The sequence below is a fragment of the Mobula birostris genome, chromosome 13, assembly GCF_030028105.1.
Source record: "Mobula birostris isolate sMobBir1 chromosome 13, sMobBir1.hap1, whole genome shotgun sequence".
Lineage (NCBI taxonomy): Eukaryota > Metazoa > Chordata > Chondrichthyes > Myliobatiformes > Myliobatidae > Mobula > Mobula birostris.
The window spans coordinates 67,989,702-68,003,597 of record NC_092382.1 but is presented as its reverse complement, the minus strand read 5'-3'; the positions used below and the strand labels follow the sequence as shown (position 1 = coordinate 68,003,597).

At 43.2% G+C, this 13,896-nt stretch overlaps 1 protein-coding gene across 1 annotated transcript in view; it reads left to right on the top strand.

The window, feature by feature from the left end:
* The window catches only part of LOC140206927 (NACHT, LRR and PYD domains-containing protein 3-like), a 43,442-nt gene that overhangs the window by 22,365 nt on the left and 7,181 nt on the right, over positions 1-13,896 (top strand). The window contains exons 4-7 of the mRNA XM_072275222.1: positions 614-973; positions 1,528-1,700; positions 8,744-8,915; positions 9,014-9,079. Coding sequence (XP_072131323.1) covers positions 614-973; positions 1,528-1,700; positions 8,744-8,915; positions 9,014-9,079 — 771 coding nt within the window. The remainder of the gene's footprint in view (positions 1-613; positions 974-1,527; positions 1,701-8,743; positions 8,916-9,013; positions 9,080-13,896) is intronic.

The following is a 13,896-nucleotide window of genomic DNA, read 5'->3' as shown; positions in this document are numbered from 1 at the left end:
AAGGGAGACTTTACGTTTAGCTACTAGAACTGCATGCAAGACTCTCCTTTTGCCAATGACTTGTATAGTTGTTACCTGACGATTATCATCCGGGAGACGGGATGGACCCAGGGAACTAGGCATCAATGGCTTCAAGGTTATGGTCAGTCTGTACCCCAGGGGACTGGACATTTTTCGTCTCAAGTCAATGGTCAGTCTGTGACCCAGGGGACAAGACAGTGTGTGACAAAACAAACGCAGATCGTGTGATCTGGAGGATCGGACCATGAGTAATCCAATGGCTTGTCTGTGAGTGACACAGGTGACTGGACAGTTTATGATCCAGGGAAATTTATGTTTGTGGAAATAATCCCAGTGATAATTCCCGGTATCACCTGAGGCCGTTCCATTAATAACAGCTGGGTATCAGTGTGTTCAGCTAACGCGTAGTCGGGGATTATTATTACTGTGGCTTATCGGGATGGTCCCCTAGCAGGACGTGTGATTCACATTCACCAGCACAGTCCCACTCCAAATCTGGTGAGACAGAGTCTCGGCTCCATTGCGGACACCCATTGTGAATCCTTCTTCGAGTACAAATCACTCTAAACCTGCTATTCATCATTTATTTCAGGTGGGAGGTTAAATCGGGTTCGGACAGTACTCAAGAGGTTCTTACCATTGAAGTTATTGGGGGAAGATGATCGGGACACGGGAAGCAAGGTACCAAAGCAGGGTCGGATTGAGAGCAATGTCCCAATAGAATGTGGTCCGGCCGCAGCGGAAGTGGAGCAAATTCAGCCCAGAGACAGTGACGTCAGGAACACTGATCGGGACCCTGGAACCGGTACAAGTGAGGCGACTGTCTGTCAGCCCAGAGACAGTGACGTCAGGAACACTGATCGGGACCCTGGAACCGGTACAAGTGAGGCGACTGCCTGTCAGCTCGGAGGCACATTGAACACGGAATTGTCAAGTCCCCAACAAGGGGCAGGTGAGTGAAATATAAGCATGATGTGTTCACAAAATGTGACAGGGAGGAGGGAATATGTGAGGCCTTGTTGGAGGGTTGGTCAGAGAAGAGGGGGAATGTGTGGGTGTGTGTCAAGTGGTTTAGTGAGACACGGGTTAACCCACTGCAGGAAATGTAATACCTACTCTGAGGATTTTCTGGATGTATTTTGGAGGAAATGCGGCTGTCCGGGGTATGAATTAAATGACTTGTATTCGCCAAGATGGAGAGAGCATCTCTGGGAAAAGAGCATCATTGACAGCCTCAGCAGGTATCGCCCAGCCTAATTTTAAATAACTGGATTGTGTTGGCTGGAGGTGGGTCAGTTTTCCAGTAAAGTTGCCCTTCTGGTGATGTGATGCCCAAAACATTGTTGGGTAGGTTTTAAGGTCAGTGTTGGAAATTGGTACAAAATCCGTGTTTGTTGCTGAAGACGGCTGAATATTGAGTTTCAAGACATTATTGATTTGCTGAGTGCTGTGAGAGCCGTGGAGATAAGGAATATTTGAGTTCATGTCTACGTTCTCATTTTATAGTCACAGAGCCAGAGTTTGCAATCTCTGACCTCCTGGCGCAGGGGGGTGAATATCAACTGTACCAACTGACAAAGTTCTGCAGGGACAGACTGGAACAAGCGATTGAAGAAAAGGTTGAAAGGCTCGGTTGGATGTTGACAAAGGAGGGACATTTCCGTCGAGAAGAAAATGAGGTGAGTGTATTTCTTGTATTGTCACCGAACTGCTGGTATCTGAGAGAAAAGTGATCAATATTAATCTCCTGCACATTCTAGGAATTCTACGTGACAACAGAGACTTTGATCTCTGACTGTCTCCAGCAGATCTGGTTTCAGCTGTTAAGGCGGGGAGCACTGGGAAGTGCAGAATCAGCGTCACCTTTTCCTCTCACACCTGCTGTATTTATCAGTGTGTTAGAAGTGCAGTAGTTCATATCTGGACTGTTGAAAAGGCATTCAGTCCAAACTTAATTTTGCATCTTATCAGGGCCGTCGGTCAAGTTCACCTCAGATCATTAATTCAGTGTGAATATTAAACTGTCAGATTGTAAATTGGGCCAACTGGCTTCGCTGCGGTACTTGAGGGAGGGAAAACTGCTAACCACAGCTGGTCTGGTCTCCAGCTGAGATCCCGAAAAATGACTGGCTGAGGTCATAGTCATAAAAAGTTAGAGCACATAAACAGGCCCTTTGGCCCATCTATTCCTTGCCGAACTACTGAAACTGCCTATTCCCATTGACCTGCACCGGGCCATGACGCTTTATCATTCATCTATCTATCCAGTCTTCTCTGAACTGCTTGTACAACTTGCGCTGTAAATTCGTTCCACACTCTCGCCACCCCCTGAGTGAAGAAGTTTCCCCTCATGTGCCCCTTGAACTTTTCACCTTTCATCTTTTACTGATGACCTCTTGTTGTAGTGAGGCATAACGTCCTAACCTGTTCAATCTTTTCTTATAACTCCGGTCCTTCATTCCCGGCAAAATCGCTGTAAATTTTCTCGGTACTCTTTCAAACTTCTTTACATCTATCATATAAGTAGGTGATCAGAACTGCACACAATACTCATAATTAGGCCTCAGAAATGTCCTATGCACGTTCAACATCATATCTCACCTTCTGTAGTCGAGATTTTCATTAATGAAGGCTAGTGTGCCAAATACTTTCTTTCCGATTATCTACCTTTGCTGCCATTTTTAAAGAATTATGGACCTGTATTCCCAGATCGTTTTTTTTTCTACTACACTCCTCTGTGTCCTACTAGTTACTGTATAAGATCGACCCTTCCAAATTGCAACACGTCACACTTGTCTGCATTAAATTGCATCGGTCATTTTCAGCCCATTTCTCAGCTGGTTTAGACACCACTGCAAGCTTTGGTAGTCTTCCTCACTCTCCACTACACTAACCCACTCTGGGTGTCATCCGCAAATTTGCTGATCCAATTAACCACACTTTCATTCAAATCATTGATAACGATGACAAACAACAACATAACCAGCACCGATCCCTGTGGCACCGCACGAGTTACAAATTCCCAGTCAGGGATTCAACAGTCTATGTCCACTCTGTCTTCTTCCAAAAAGCCAATGTCAAATCCAATTTACCATTTTAAGTTGAATGCTGAACAACTGAACTTTATTGACCACCCTCCTTGGCGGTACCTTGCCAAATGTTGTGCTAAAGTCCATAGAGACAACACCCACTCCTTCGATTCATCAACTTTACCTTCCTGTAAAAACTTTAAGATTGGTTAGATATGAACTATCACGCACAAAGCTGATACCTTATGACCCCAAAAATCAATAGGTGTCCTGAAAGAGCATACATATATATATATCAGACGAACGTTTTGGTAAGCTATTTTACACTATTAGCTAGTCTACCTTCATATTTCATGTTTTCTCTACTTAGGGATTTTTAGTTGCTTTATGCTGGTTAGTAAAAGCTTCCCAGGCCTCCAGCTTTCCACGATATTTTGCTATATTCTATGCCCTTTCCTTTGCTGTTGTGCTGGCATTGACTTCCTCATCAGCCACGGTTGATCATCTTCCCTTTGGTATAAATTTCCATCTTTGGGATTATCTACCTCTACCTGCACCTTCCGAATCTCTCCCAGAATCTTCATCCATTTCTGCTTTGCTGTTGCCCCTGCTAGTGTCCTCTTCCAATTTATTTTTGCCCAGCTCCTCTCTCATGCCTCTGTAGTTCCTTTATTCCACAATAATACGGATACAGCTACCTTTCACCTTCTCCCTCTCAGACTGCAGAGTGGGTTCTGCTGTTTTCTGATCACTGCCTCGTAAGGGTTTATTTACCTTAAGCTCCCCAATCAAATCTGGTGCAATACACAACAACGAATCCAGATACGCCTTTCCTATAGTGGGCTGAAACATAAGCTTCTGTCAAAAGCCATCTCTTAGGTACTCTATAAATTCCCTCACTTGGGATTCAGCACTGACCTGATTTTGCAAAGCTTCCTATATATTGAAATTTCCCATGACTATTTTAATATTGACCACTTTACATGCCTCTTCTCTCTCCCACTGGAATTTGTAGCCCACATCCTGGTGACTGTTCCATCAGGGTCATTTTTCCTATGCAGTTTCTTAACATCTGCATCGTTCAATCAGATGTCACCTCTTTATAAGGACTTTTTATTTTTCTATGACAACAGAGTCAACCCAACCCTTTCACCCACCTGCCTATCCTTTCGATTAAATATTTATCCTTGGATGTAAGCACCCAAATATGATCTTCTTTCAGCCACGATTCAGTGATGACCACCATCATTTTTTTTTCGCTCTCTCGCTCTCCCCTCTCTTCCTTTCTTGTTGTCACATCTTTTTGATGTAATGTTGCTCATTAGAAATATAGAAAACCTACAGCTCGATGCAGGCCCTCCGGCCGACAGGTTGTGCCGAACATGTCCCTACCTTAGAAGTTACTAGCCTTACCCATAGCCCTCTATATTTCCAAGCTCCATGTACCTATCCAAAAGTCTCTTAAAAGACCCTATCGTATCCGCCTTTACCACCGTTGCCGGCAGCCCATTCCACGCTCACTCATCCCTCTGAGTAAAAACCTTACCCCTGATATCTCATCTGTACCTCTCCCCAGCACCTTAAACCTGTGTCCTCCTGTGGTAACCATTTCTCCCCTGGGAAAAGCCTCTGACTATCCACACGATCAATGCCTCTCATCGTCTTATACACCTGTATCAGGTCACCTCTCATCCTCAGTCGCTCCAAGGAGAAAAGGCCGCGTTCCATCAATCTATTCTCATAAGGCATGCTCGCCAATTCAGGCTACATCCTTGCAAATTTCCTCTGCACCCTTTCTATAACTTCCACATCGTTCCTGTAGTGAGGCGACCAGAACTGAGCACAGTGCTGCAAGTGGGGTCTGACCAGGGTCGTATATAGCTGCAACATTACCTCTCGGTTCCTAAAATCAATTCCAGGATTAATGAAGGCCTATAGACCGAATATCTTCTTAACCACAGCGTCAACCTGCGCAGCTGTCTTTGAGCGTCCAGTGGATTCGGACCCCCAGATCCCTCTGATCCTGCACACTGCCAAAAGTCTTACCATTAATACTATATTCTGCCATCATATTTGACCTATCAAAATTAAACACTTCACACTTACCTGGGTTGAACTCCAACTGCCACTACTCAGCCCAGTTTTGCATCCTATCAATGTCTGGCTGTAACCCCTGACAGCCCTCCACAGTATCCACAGCTCCAATCTTTCTGTCATCAGCAAACTTAATAACCCATCCCTCCACTTCCTCATCCAGGTCATTTATAAAAATCATGAAGAGTAAGGGTCCCAGAAGAGATCCCTGAGGCACTCCACTGGTCGCAGACCACCATGAAGAATATGCCCCATCTACAACCACTCTTTGCCTTCTCTGGGCAAGCCAGTTCTGGATCCACAAAGCAATGTCCTCTTGGATCCCATGCCTCCTTCCTTGCTCATTAAGCCTTGCATGGGGTACCTTATAAATGCCTTGCTGAAAGCCATACACACTACATCTACTGCTCTTCCTTCAACAATGTGTTTAGACACATCCTTCATAAATTCAATCAGGCTCGTAAGGCACGACCTGCCCTTGACAAAGCCTTGCTGACAATTCCTAAACATATTGTACCTCTTCAAATGTTCATAAATCCTCCCTCTCGGGATCTTCGCCATCAACATACCAACCATTGAAGTAAGACTCACTGGTCTGTAATTTCCTGGGCTACCTCTTCTCCCTTTCTTGAATAAAGGAACAACATCCGCAACCCTCCAATCCGCCGGAAACTCTCCCGTCCCCATTGCCGATTCAAATATCATCGCCAGAGGCTCATAAATCTCCTCCCTCTCCTCCCACAGTAGCCTACGGTACATCTCATCCGGTTCCAGCGACTTATCCAACTTGATGCTTTCCGAAAGCGCCAGAACATCCTCTTTCTTAATATCTACTTGCTCAAGCTTTTTAGTCTGCTGCAAGTCATCACGACAATCACCAAGATCTTTTTCCATCGTGAATACTGAAGTAAAGTATTCATTAAATACATCTGCTATTTCCTCCGGTTCCATACATACCTTCCTACTGTTACACTTGGTAGGTCCTATTCTTTCACGTCTTATCCTCTTGTTCTTCACATACTTGTAGAATACCTTGGGGGTTTCCTTAATCCTACCCGCCAAAGCCTTCTCGTAGCCCCTTCTGGATCTCCTAATTTCCCTTATAAGCTCCTTCCAGGTAGCCTTATAATCTTCTAGATCCCTAGCATTACTTAACTCTCTGGACCTTTTGTAAACTTTTCTTTTCTTTTTGACCAGATTTATTACAGCCTTTGTACCCTTCCATAAGTTCCCTGTCTCATTAGAACGTAACTATGCAGAACTCCACACAAATATCCCCTGAATATTTGACACATTCTTCCATACCTTTCCTTGAGAACATCTGTTCCGAATTTAAGCTACCAATTTCTTGCCTGATAGCCTCATAATTCACCTAAATCCGATTAAACGCTTTTCTAACCTATCTGTTTCTATCTCTTGTCAATGCTATTTTAAAGGAAATAAAATTATGATCACTATCTCCAAAATTCTCTCCCACTGTGAGATCTGACACCTGACCAGGTTTATTTCCCAATACCAAATTAAGTACAGCCTCTCCTCTTGTAGAGTTATCTACATATTGTGACGAGAACCTTTCCTGAATACACCTAACAAACACCACCCCATCTAAATCCCTTGTTCCAGGGAGATGCCAATCGATATTTGGGAAATTAAAATCTCCCATCACGACAACTCTGTTATTATTGCAAGTTTCCAGGATCTGTTTCCCTATCTGCTCCTCGATATCCCTGTTACTATTGGGCGGCCTATAAAAAATACCCAGTAGAGTTATTGACCCCTTCCTGGTCCTAACCTCCACCCGCTGAGACTCCGTAGACAATCCCTCCATGACGTCCACCTTTTCTGAAGCCGTGACACTATCTCTGATCAACAGTGCCACGCCCCACCTCTTTTGCCTCCTTCCCTGTCCTTTCTGAAACATCTAAAACCCGGCACTTGAAGCAACCATTCCTGTCTCTGAGCTATCCAAGTCTCTGTAATGGACACCACATCATATCCCCAAGTACTGATCCACGCTCTACGCTCATCCGCTTTGTTCATAATACTCCTTGCGTTAAAATAGACACATCTCAAACCGTCCATCTGAGCGCGTCTCTTCTCTATCACCTGCCTATCCTACTTCACACACTGTCTTCAAGCTTTCTCTATTTGTCAGCTAACCGTTTATTCCCCAGTCTCTTCAGTTCTGTTCCCATCCCCCAACAATTCTAGTTTCAACTCTCCTCAGTAACCTTAACAACCTCTCCGCAAGGATATTAGTCCCCCTGTGATTCAAGTGCAACCCGTTCTTTTTGTGCAGGTCACACCTGCCCCAAAAGATGTCCCAATGATCCAGAAATCTGAATCCTTACCATCTGCTCCAATCTCTCAGCCACGCATTTATCCTCTACCTCATTCTCTTCTTGTATTCACTGTCACGTGGCACAGGCAGTAATCCCCAGATCACTACGGTTGAGGTCCTGCTTCTCAACTTCCTTCCTAAACTCCTTATAATCTGTTTTCAGGACCTCTTCCCTTTTCCTACCTATGCCATTGGTACCAATATGTACCACGGCTTCTGGCTGTTCGCCCTCCCACTGCAGGATATCTTGGACGCGATCTGAAACATCCAGGACACTGGCACCTAGGGGGCAGACTACCATCCCAGTTTGTTTCCTGAGTCCAGAGAATCGCCTGTCTGACCCCCAAACTATAGAGTTCCCTATTACTACTGCGTTCCTTTTCCTTTCCCTACCCTGCTGAGCCACTGGGCCAGACTCTGTGCCAGAGGCACGGCCACTGTTGCTTCTCCCAGGTAGGCTGTTCTCAAACAGGAGAACTTATTATCAGGGGGTACAGCCACAGGGGTACTATCTGGTACCTGACTCTTTCCCTTCCTACGCCTGACTGTGCCCCACTTCCCTGTCCCCCGTGTGAACACCTGCCTATAACTCCGTTCTATCACCTCCTCGCTTTCCCTGACCAGACGAAGATCATCGAGCTGCATCTCCAGTTCCCTAACCCGGTCCCTTAGGAGCTGCAGCTCGACACACCGGGTGCAGATATGGCCGTCCGGGAGGCTGGGAGACACCAGAACCTCCCACATATGTCCCCTTCCCGCAATTAACACGAGTAGACCTACCTCTGTTCGTTACCTCCTCAGCCCGTTTGAGCCAAAGCACTATCACTCTGCCACCTCTCACTCCGCTCTCCGCTGGATATGGCGGCCTTCTTTTTAATTTTTTTTTCACTCTACGTGCTGACGTCAGGCGCCTGCGCAGTCTTGCCACTCTTTTACTCCGAGTAGTAAAACTGCCTCGCTCCGGAAATCCTTAGCCTTTCACCCTTAGCCTTCTTGCTCCCAATTGATGGAGAAGTAAATTAATCACGTTGAATATACTGTAGGGTATCACTAAATCCTTATTCTTTCACAATTTTGATGAAGAATTTCCTTCAGTTACTGTTTCTCTGTTAATGGCTGAATCCTGGGAGGATGAGGCAGCGGCCCAGTAAGTGCATCTGTTCAGAAGCTACTGGGGCCATGAACAGATATTTTCCTGCACATTCTCCATGTCTGTCTGTCTGCTCTACAATAAATTCACTGTTTTTTTCTTTTATAGAAAGTCACTGAACTGACAGAGAAGGGACACCGCACAGAGAGTTCCAGACTATTCCTCAGTCTGGTGATGGGCAAAGGCTCCCAGGCCCGGCAGGCGATGTGGGAATCCTTTGTGACCTGGAGGACTGAGTTACCAAAGTTGGACAGAATACTGAGGGAAATACAGGAACTCGGTACGTAAAAAACACGCACTGAACACGAAGGCACATTGAAATAAATTGTTCTAATTATTTTAGCTCTATTTTCATGGACTTTTGTTTTATTTAAACAGGTCCTGATAGAGAGAAGTACATGAACATTGCCCAAGGGTTATCTGAGTTACCCACTCAATTGATAGGTGAGTGCTGAATGCACAGTCCAAACTACATCTCAAATGTCAGGCTGTGACTTGACAGAATCTCGGAATTAAAATTCACCATTAATCTTTCGGTGATCTCTGCAATTCCAGTAACAATTCAGAGAATCTCTCGTTTGCAGCCTGAATATTCTAAAATGTATTTTTTCTATTAATCCAGCTGTTGGTTCTGCAGAAGCCTTCACTCCAGATCCAAATGCTCTGGGAATGCCCACACAACCCAAGGAGTCTCCTGATACTCTGTATCGTGCAGTGCAGGCGACTTCTCTATTTTCAGACCTTTCAGATACCGAAGCATCTTCTCCTTCGCAATGGCACTAGAAACTCAAATCTGTCCGGTGATGCTCTTTACATTTTGTAATATTCTCGCGACTTCCACATTTTTTTTTTCCTGGCATTTTCCTTTTCACCCGTTACTGCATCTACAACATCATTTTTCAGCGGTCCGGTATCGACCCTCTCAATTGCTTTTACTCTTTATATATCTGGAACAGAAGGAAAAAAAAACGCTTCAGTATCCTCTTTCTATATTATTCTTGCATTTCCTGCATAGTCACGTGTGTCTAGGAGCATCTATGACATCGTTGCCTCCGACATGACCTAGACGGTAAATTTCAGGCACTACCCTGTGGAAAAAAAAAACAAACAAACTACCCATAAGTGCTATAAATGCACCCCATCTCATCTTAACCAAATTTCCTCTGGTACAAGACATGGGTCCTGTGTGGAAAAACAAAGAAACAAACAAACAAAATACAGGCTGTCTACCCAATCCCTTATCTCTCAAACTTTTACACCTCTGTCCGATCTCTGTTCTAACGCTAGAGTAAACAAACTAGGTTTATCAAACCTCTACTTGTCTCACATGCCACGGAATCCAGGCAACATCCTGATGAACCTGTTCAGCAGTTCCTCTCTACACCATTACCCTGCCTTCTTCCAGCAAACGGTGATGTTCTTCCTAATCAGGAACGTATTAACCTCCATTTTCATTATACCCAACGACTTGTCCTCCTCAGCCGTCTATGAAAATAATTTCACAGATTCACCATACGTCAGCGAAAGAAATTTCTCCCAATGTGTGGGTCCCCGCCAGCCAGGACAATTCACCACGGTTCCCAAACATGTTAATTTTCTGTATAAGCCTCTCGTGTTGGGCGTTGTCAAACATCCTGCTGATATCCAAGTAGACAACATCCATGTGTAACTTCATCCATCACTTTTGTCACCTCCTGGAAGATCTCAATCAAGTTAGCAAAACTCGACTTCCCCCAGCCAAAGCCTTGCTCTTGAACCGTAACCCACCTCAAACATTCTTTCTTTCATACTCCTGTGGAGCAGTAGATAAAAAAGGCCGAATGTTTGTAAGACCAGCCTCAAGGGCAGCTTTAATTCTGCATTTATAAGGCTGCTGAATGGTCACCTGCTATGTTATTATTCGCTGTTAATAATAATATGACAACTTTATATATAAAATTGTAACACTGTGTATCTCGTAACTAATAACCACTCACTTAGATAACCGCAATATACTTACAGAAGAGCAGAAAGATACTGTTTGGGTATGAACGGATTTAAGGAACAACTGATAATAGATTGTGTAATTCTATATCAAGCACTGGGGAACGCAGTGCTCTTTCAGCGTTATATTGCCTATTAAAAATCATTTGATTTTCTCCCTTGCATGGTTAAGAGAAATTCGTAATATCTATAAAATGCATCGAATACTTGTGAAATTTCCACAAGATTTGATAAAGCATTTGTGTACAATAATCGCCCTATTAACAACCACAGCAGAACAACCACCGTTATCAAAATAAATGTGGGGATTTTCTAGAGCGACTCACTAAGCTCACTATGGTTTTATCTAGCTTTAAACCCGCTCTCTATTTTTTTCAGAAAAACAAATTAAAAAAAAAACAAACAAACATGCGAGTTATACCTTGAGACAGCTATACAGGGATGATTTGAAATTAGTTGCTCTTGCATGAATAAATCTAAAACAAATAATACAAATAATGGAACTAATTTCCAAAGAGTTGCACATGAAACTTAGACCAGAAAAGTACAGAACATTGAACATAAAGAAAGGTGCAGTAGAGTTAGTAGAATATAAAGCAGAGCATGAGGTTACAATACAACCGATAGGTGAATATGAAACATATAAGAAAATGGATGAGTGTCTGATAAAGGAAAATCTTCCAACAAAAGTTAATTCAAGGTTGAAGAAAATCTGAATTAACCTTAAACCTAAAGAAATACTAAATTTACATCAAGGTGTAAGAATATCTGCCAAACAGAGCTGAGAAGTAAAAATAGAATAGACACTGAACACTCACTATGTACATATTGACGTACTCTTTTTGGTGTAGTATCTTGGTCTGAAACGGATCTGAAAGATTTGTAAAGAAAAATGAGAACTCAAATTAAAAAAAAAATAGAAAGCACTATGTTTACTCGAGCACACTTAGATTAACATGGACTAGGACAGTATGAGGAAGAGGAACAGCAGATATAAAAATGTACACAACAGTCAGATAAACTTCTCAGAATCAGGTTTAATATCACCAACATATATGATGAAATTAGTTGCAATGCAGCAGCACCACAATGCAATAAACATAATAGAGACCAAAAAAAAAAGATTTATAGTAAAGTGTGTGTGGTGCCTATCTCTATGTGTATGTGTATGGATGGCTGGTTCTTTACTTGTGAAGAGTAAGAGGTAACAAGATGGCACATCATTAAAATTAGTTCAACGATGTCCTGCGGCCTCTGTCACAAGCCGGCTGCTGACATTCGTTGACTTCGATATTTTCCTGCTGCTTAAAATGGTCTTTGTATCTCTTGCCAAGAGAGAGTTCTCCGTAGAGTACTGATTTCAGTAACCTGGAGTTGTCCCTGCCCGACACTTGTTGAATGCCTTGGGATTTTCCTTAATCCTTTCCACCAAGGCCTTCTCATGGCCCCTTGTGGCAGTCCTAATTTCATTTTTAAACTCCTTCCTGCAAGCCTTGTAATCTTCTAGATTCCTATCATTTCCCAGATTTTTTTTGATCCTTTCGTAGGCTCGTCTTTTCTTCTTGTCTAGATTTACAACAGCCTTTGTATACCTTGTACATCTTGTACCTTATCATTTTTTCCATGTTTCATTGGAACATACCTACTCAGAACTCCACGCAAGTATCCCCTGAACATTTGCCACATTTCTTCCGTACGTTTCCCTGGCAACATCTGTTTCCAGTTTATGCTTCCAAGTTCCTGCCTGATAGCCCCGTATTTCCTCTTATTCCATTTAAACGTTTCCTTAACTTGTCTGTTTCTATCGCTCTCCAATACTATGGTGCAGAAGATAGAATTCTGCTCACTGGGAGATCTGACACCTGACCAGGTTCACGTCCCAATACCAGATCAAGTACAGCCTCTCCTCTTGTAGTCTGATCTACGTATTGTGTCAAGAAACCTTCCTGAACGCACCTACGAAACTCTACACCATCTAAACCCCTCACTCTAAGGAGATGCCAATCAATATTTGAGAAATTAAAATCTCTCACCACAACAACCCTGTCACTATTACTCCTTTCCAGAATCTGTCTCCCTCTCTGCTCCTTGATGTTCCTGTTACTATTGCGTTGTCTATATATATATAAAAACAGAGCCGGTACAGTTGTTGACCCCTTCCTATTCTTAACTTACACTCACAAAGACTCGGTAGACAACCTCTCCATGACTTCCTCCTTTTCTGTAGCCATGACACTATCTTTTATCAACAGCGCCACCTCCCCCCCCCCCACTCCCTGACCTTTCAGAAACATCTAAAGCCTGGCACTTTAAGTAGCCATTCCTACCCCTACACCATCCAAGTCTCTGTAATGGCCACAACATCAAAACTCCAAGTGCTGATCCACGCTCTAAGCTCATTCGCTTTATTCATGATACTCCTCGCATTAAAATAGACAGATCTCAATCCATAGGACTGAGCGCGTCCCTTCCCTATCACCTGCCTATCCTCCCTTTCGCACTGTCTCCAAGCTTTCTCTATTTGTGAGCCAGCCTCCCTTTCCTCCCTCACTTCAGTTCGGTTCCCACCCCCGCCCCCCAGCAACATTCACAAAAATCTTGCTTAAACTACAACTGATGAAAGACACCATACCTTACCATAAATACAAGCCTGCTCCACTTTTAGTATTAGAGTCCTACACATCCAACTGTGGCCAATCCACTGTTACAGGTAGGACAATACACAATAACTCTCTGGCTGTAATTTTACAGAATAAACAAGCAAAAACAACGTTTTAAAATAGCTATAGCCATTCCAAACACACATAACTGACAGAGATCAATTCATGAAAACCATCAGAAATATGCCGAATTTAAGGGAAATTGAAAGAATGTGGAACGTGAACAAAATGTACATTGTCCCGATAGTAATATCCACAACTGGTCTCATCCCAAAACCACTGTACATTAGTACAATTAGCTCCACCCATGTAAATCTTCCGAAAGTCACAATAGTATACACCACGACAGGAGTCTGAAGTTGCCTATCAATTGAGAAATGTTCGTGCTTGGATATGACCGTACCTCAGGATTTAACAGTTTGAACTGTGAAAGGATAGAAATAATAAGTTCTTTATAAAGCACCTAATTCGGACGATGTTGTTCAATCTGGGATACAGTGGAAATTAGAAAATAAAAGATAAAATAATGGCATTGTTAAGAAAGGTTCAATTAATTAAAAAAAGTTTTGCGCGTGTGTTTAAAAGTAACAACTGGAGTCTGCATCCCTTACAGTCTCA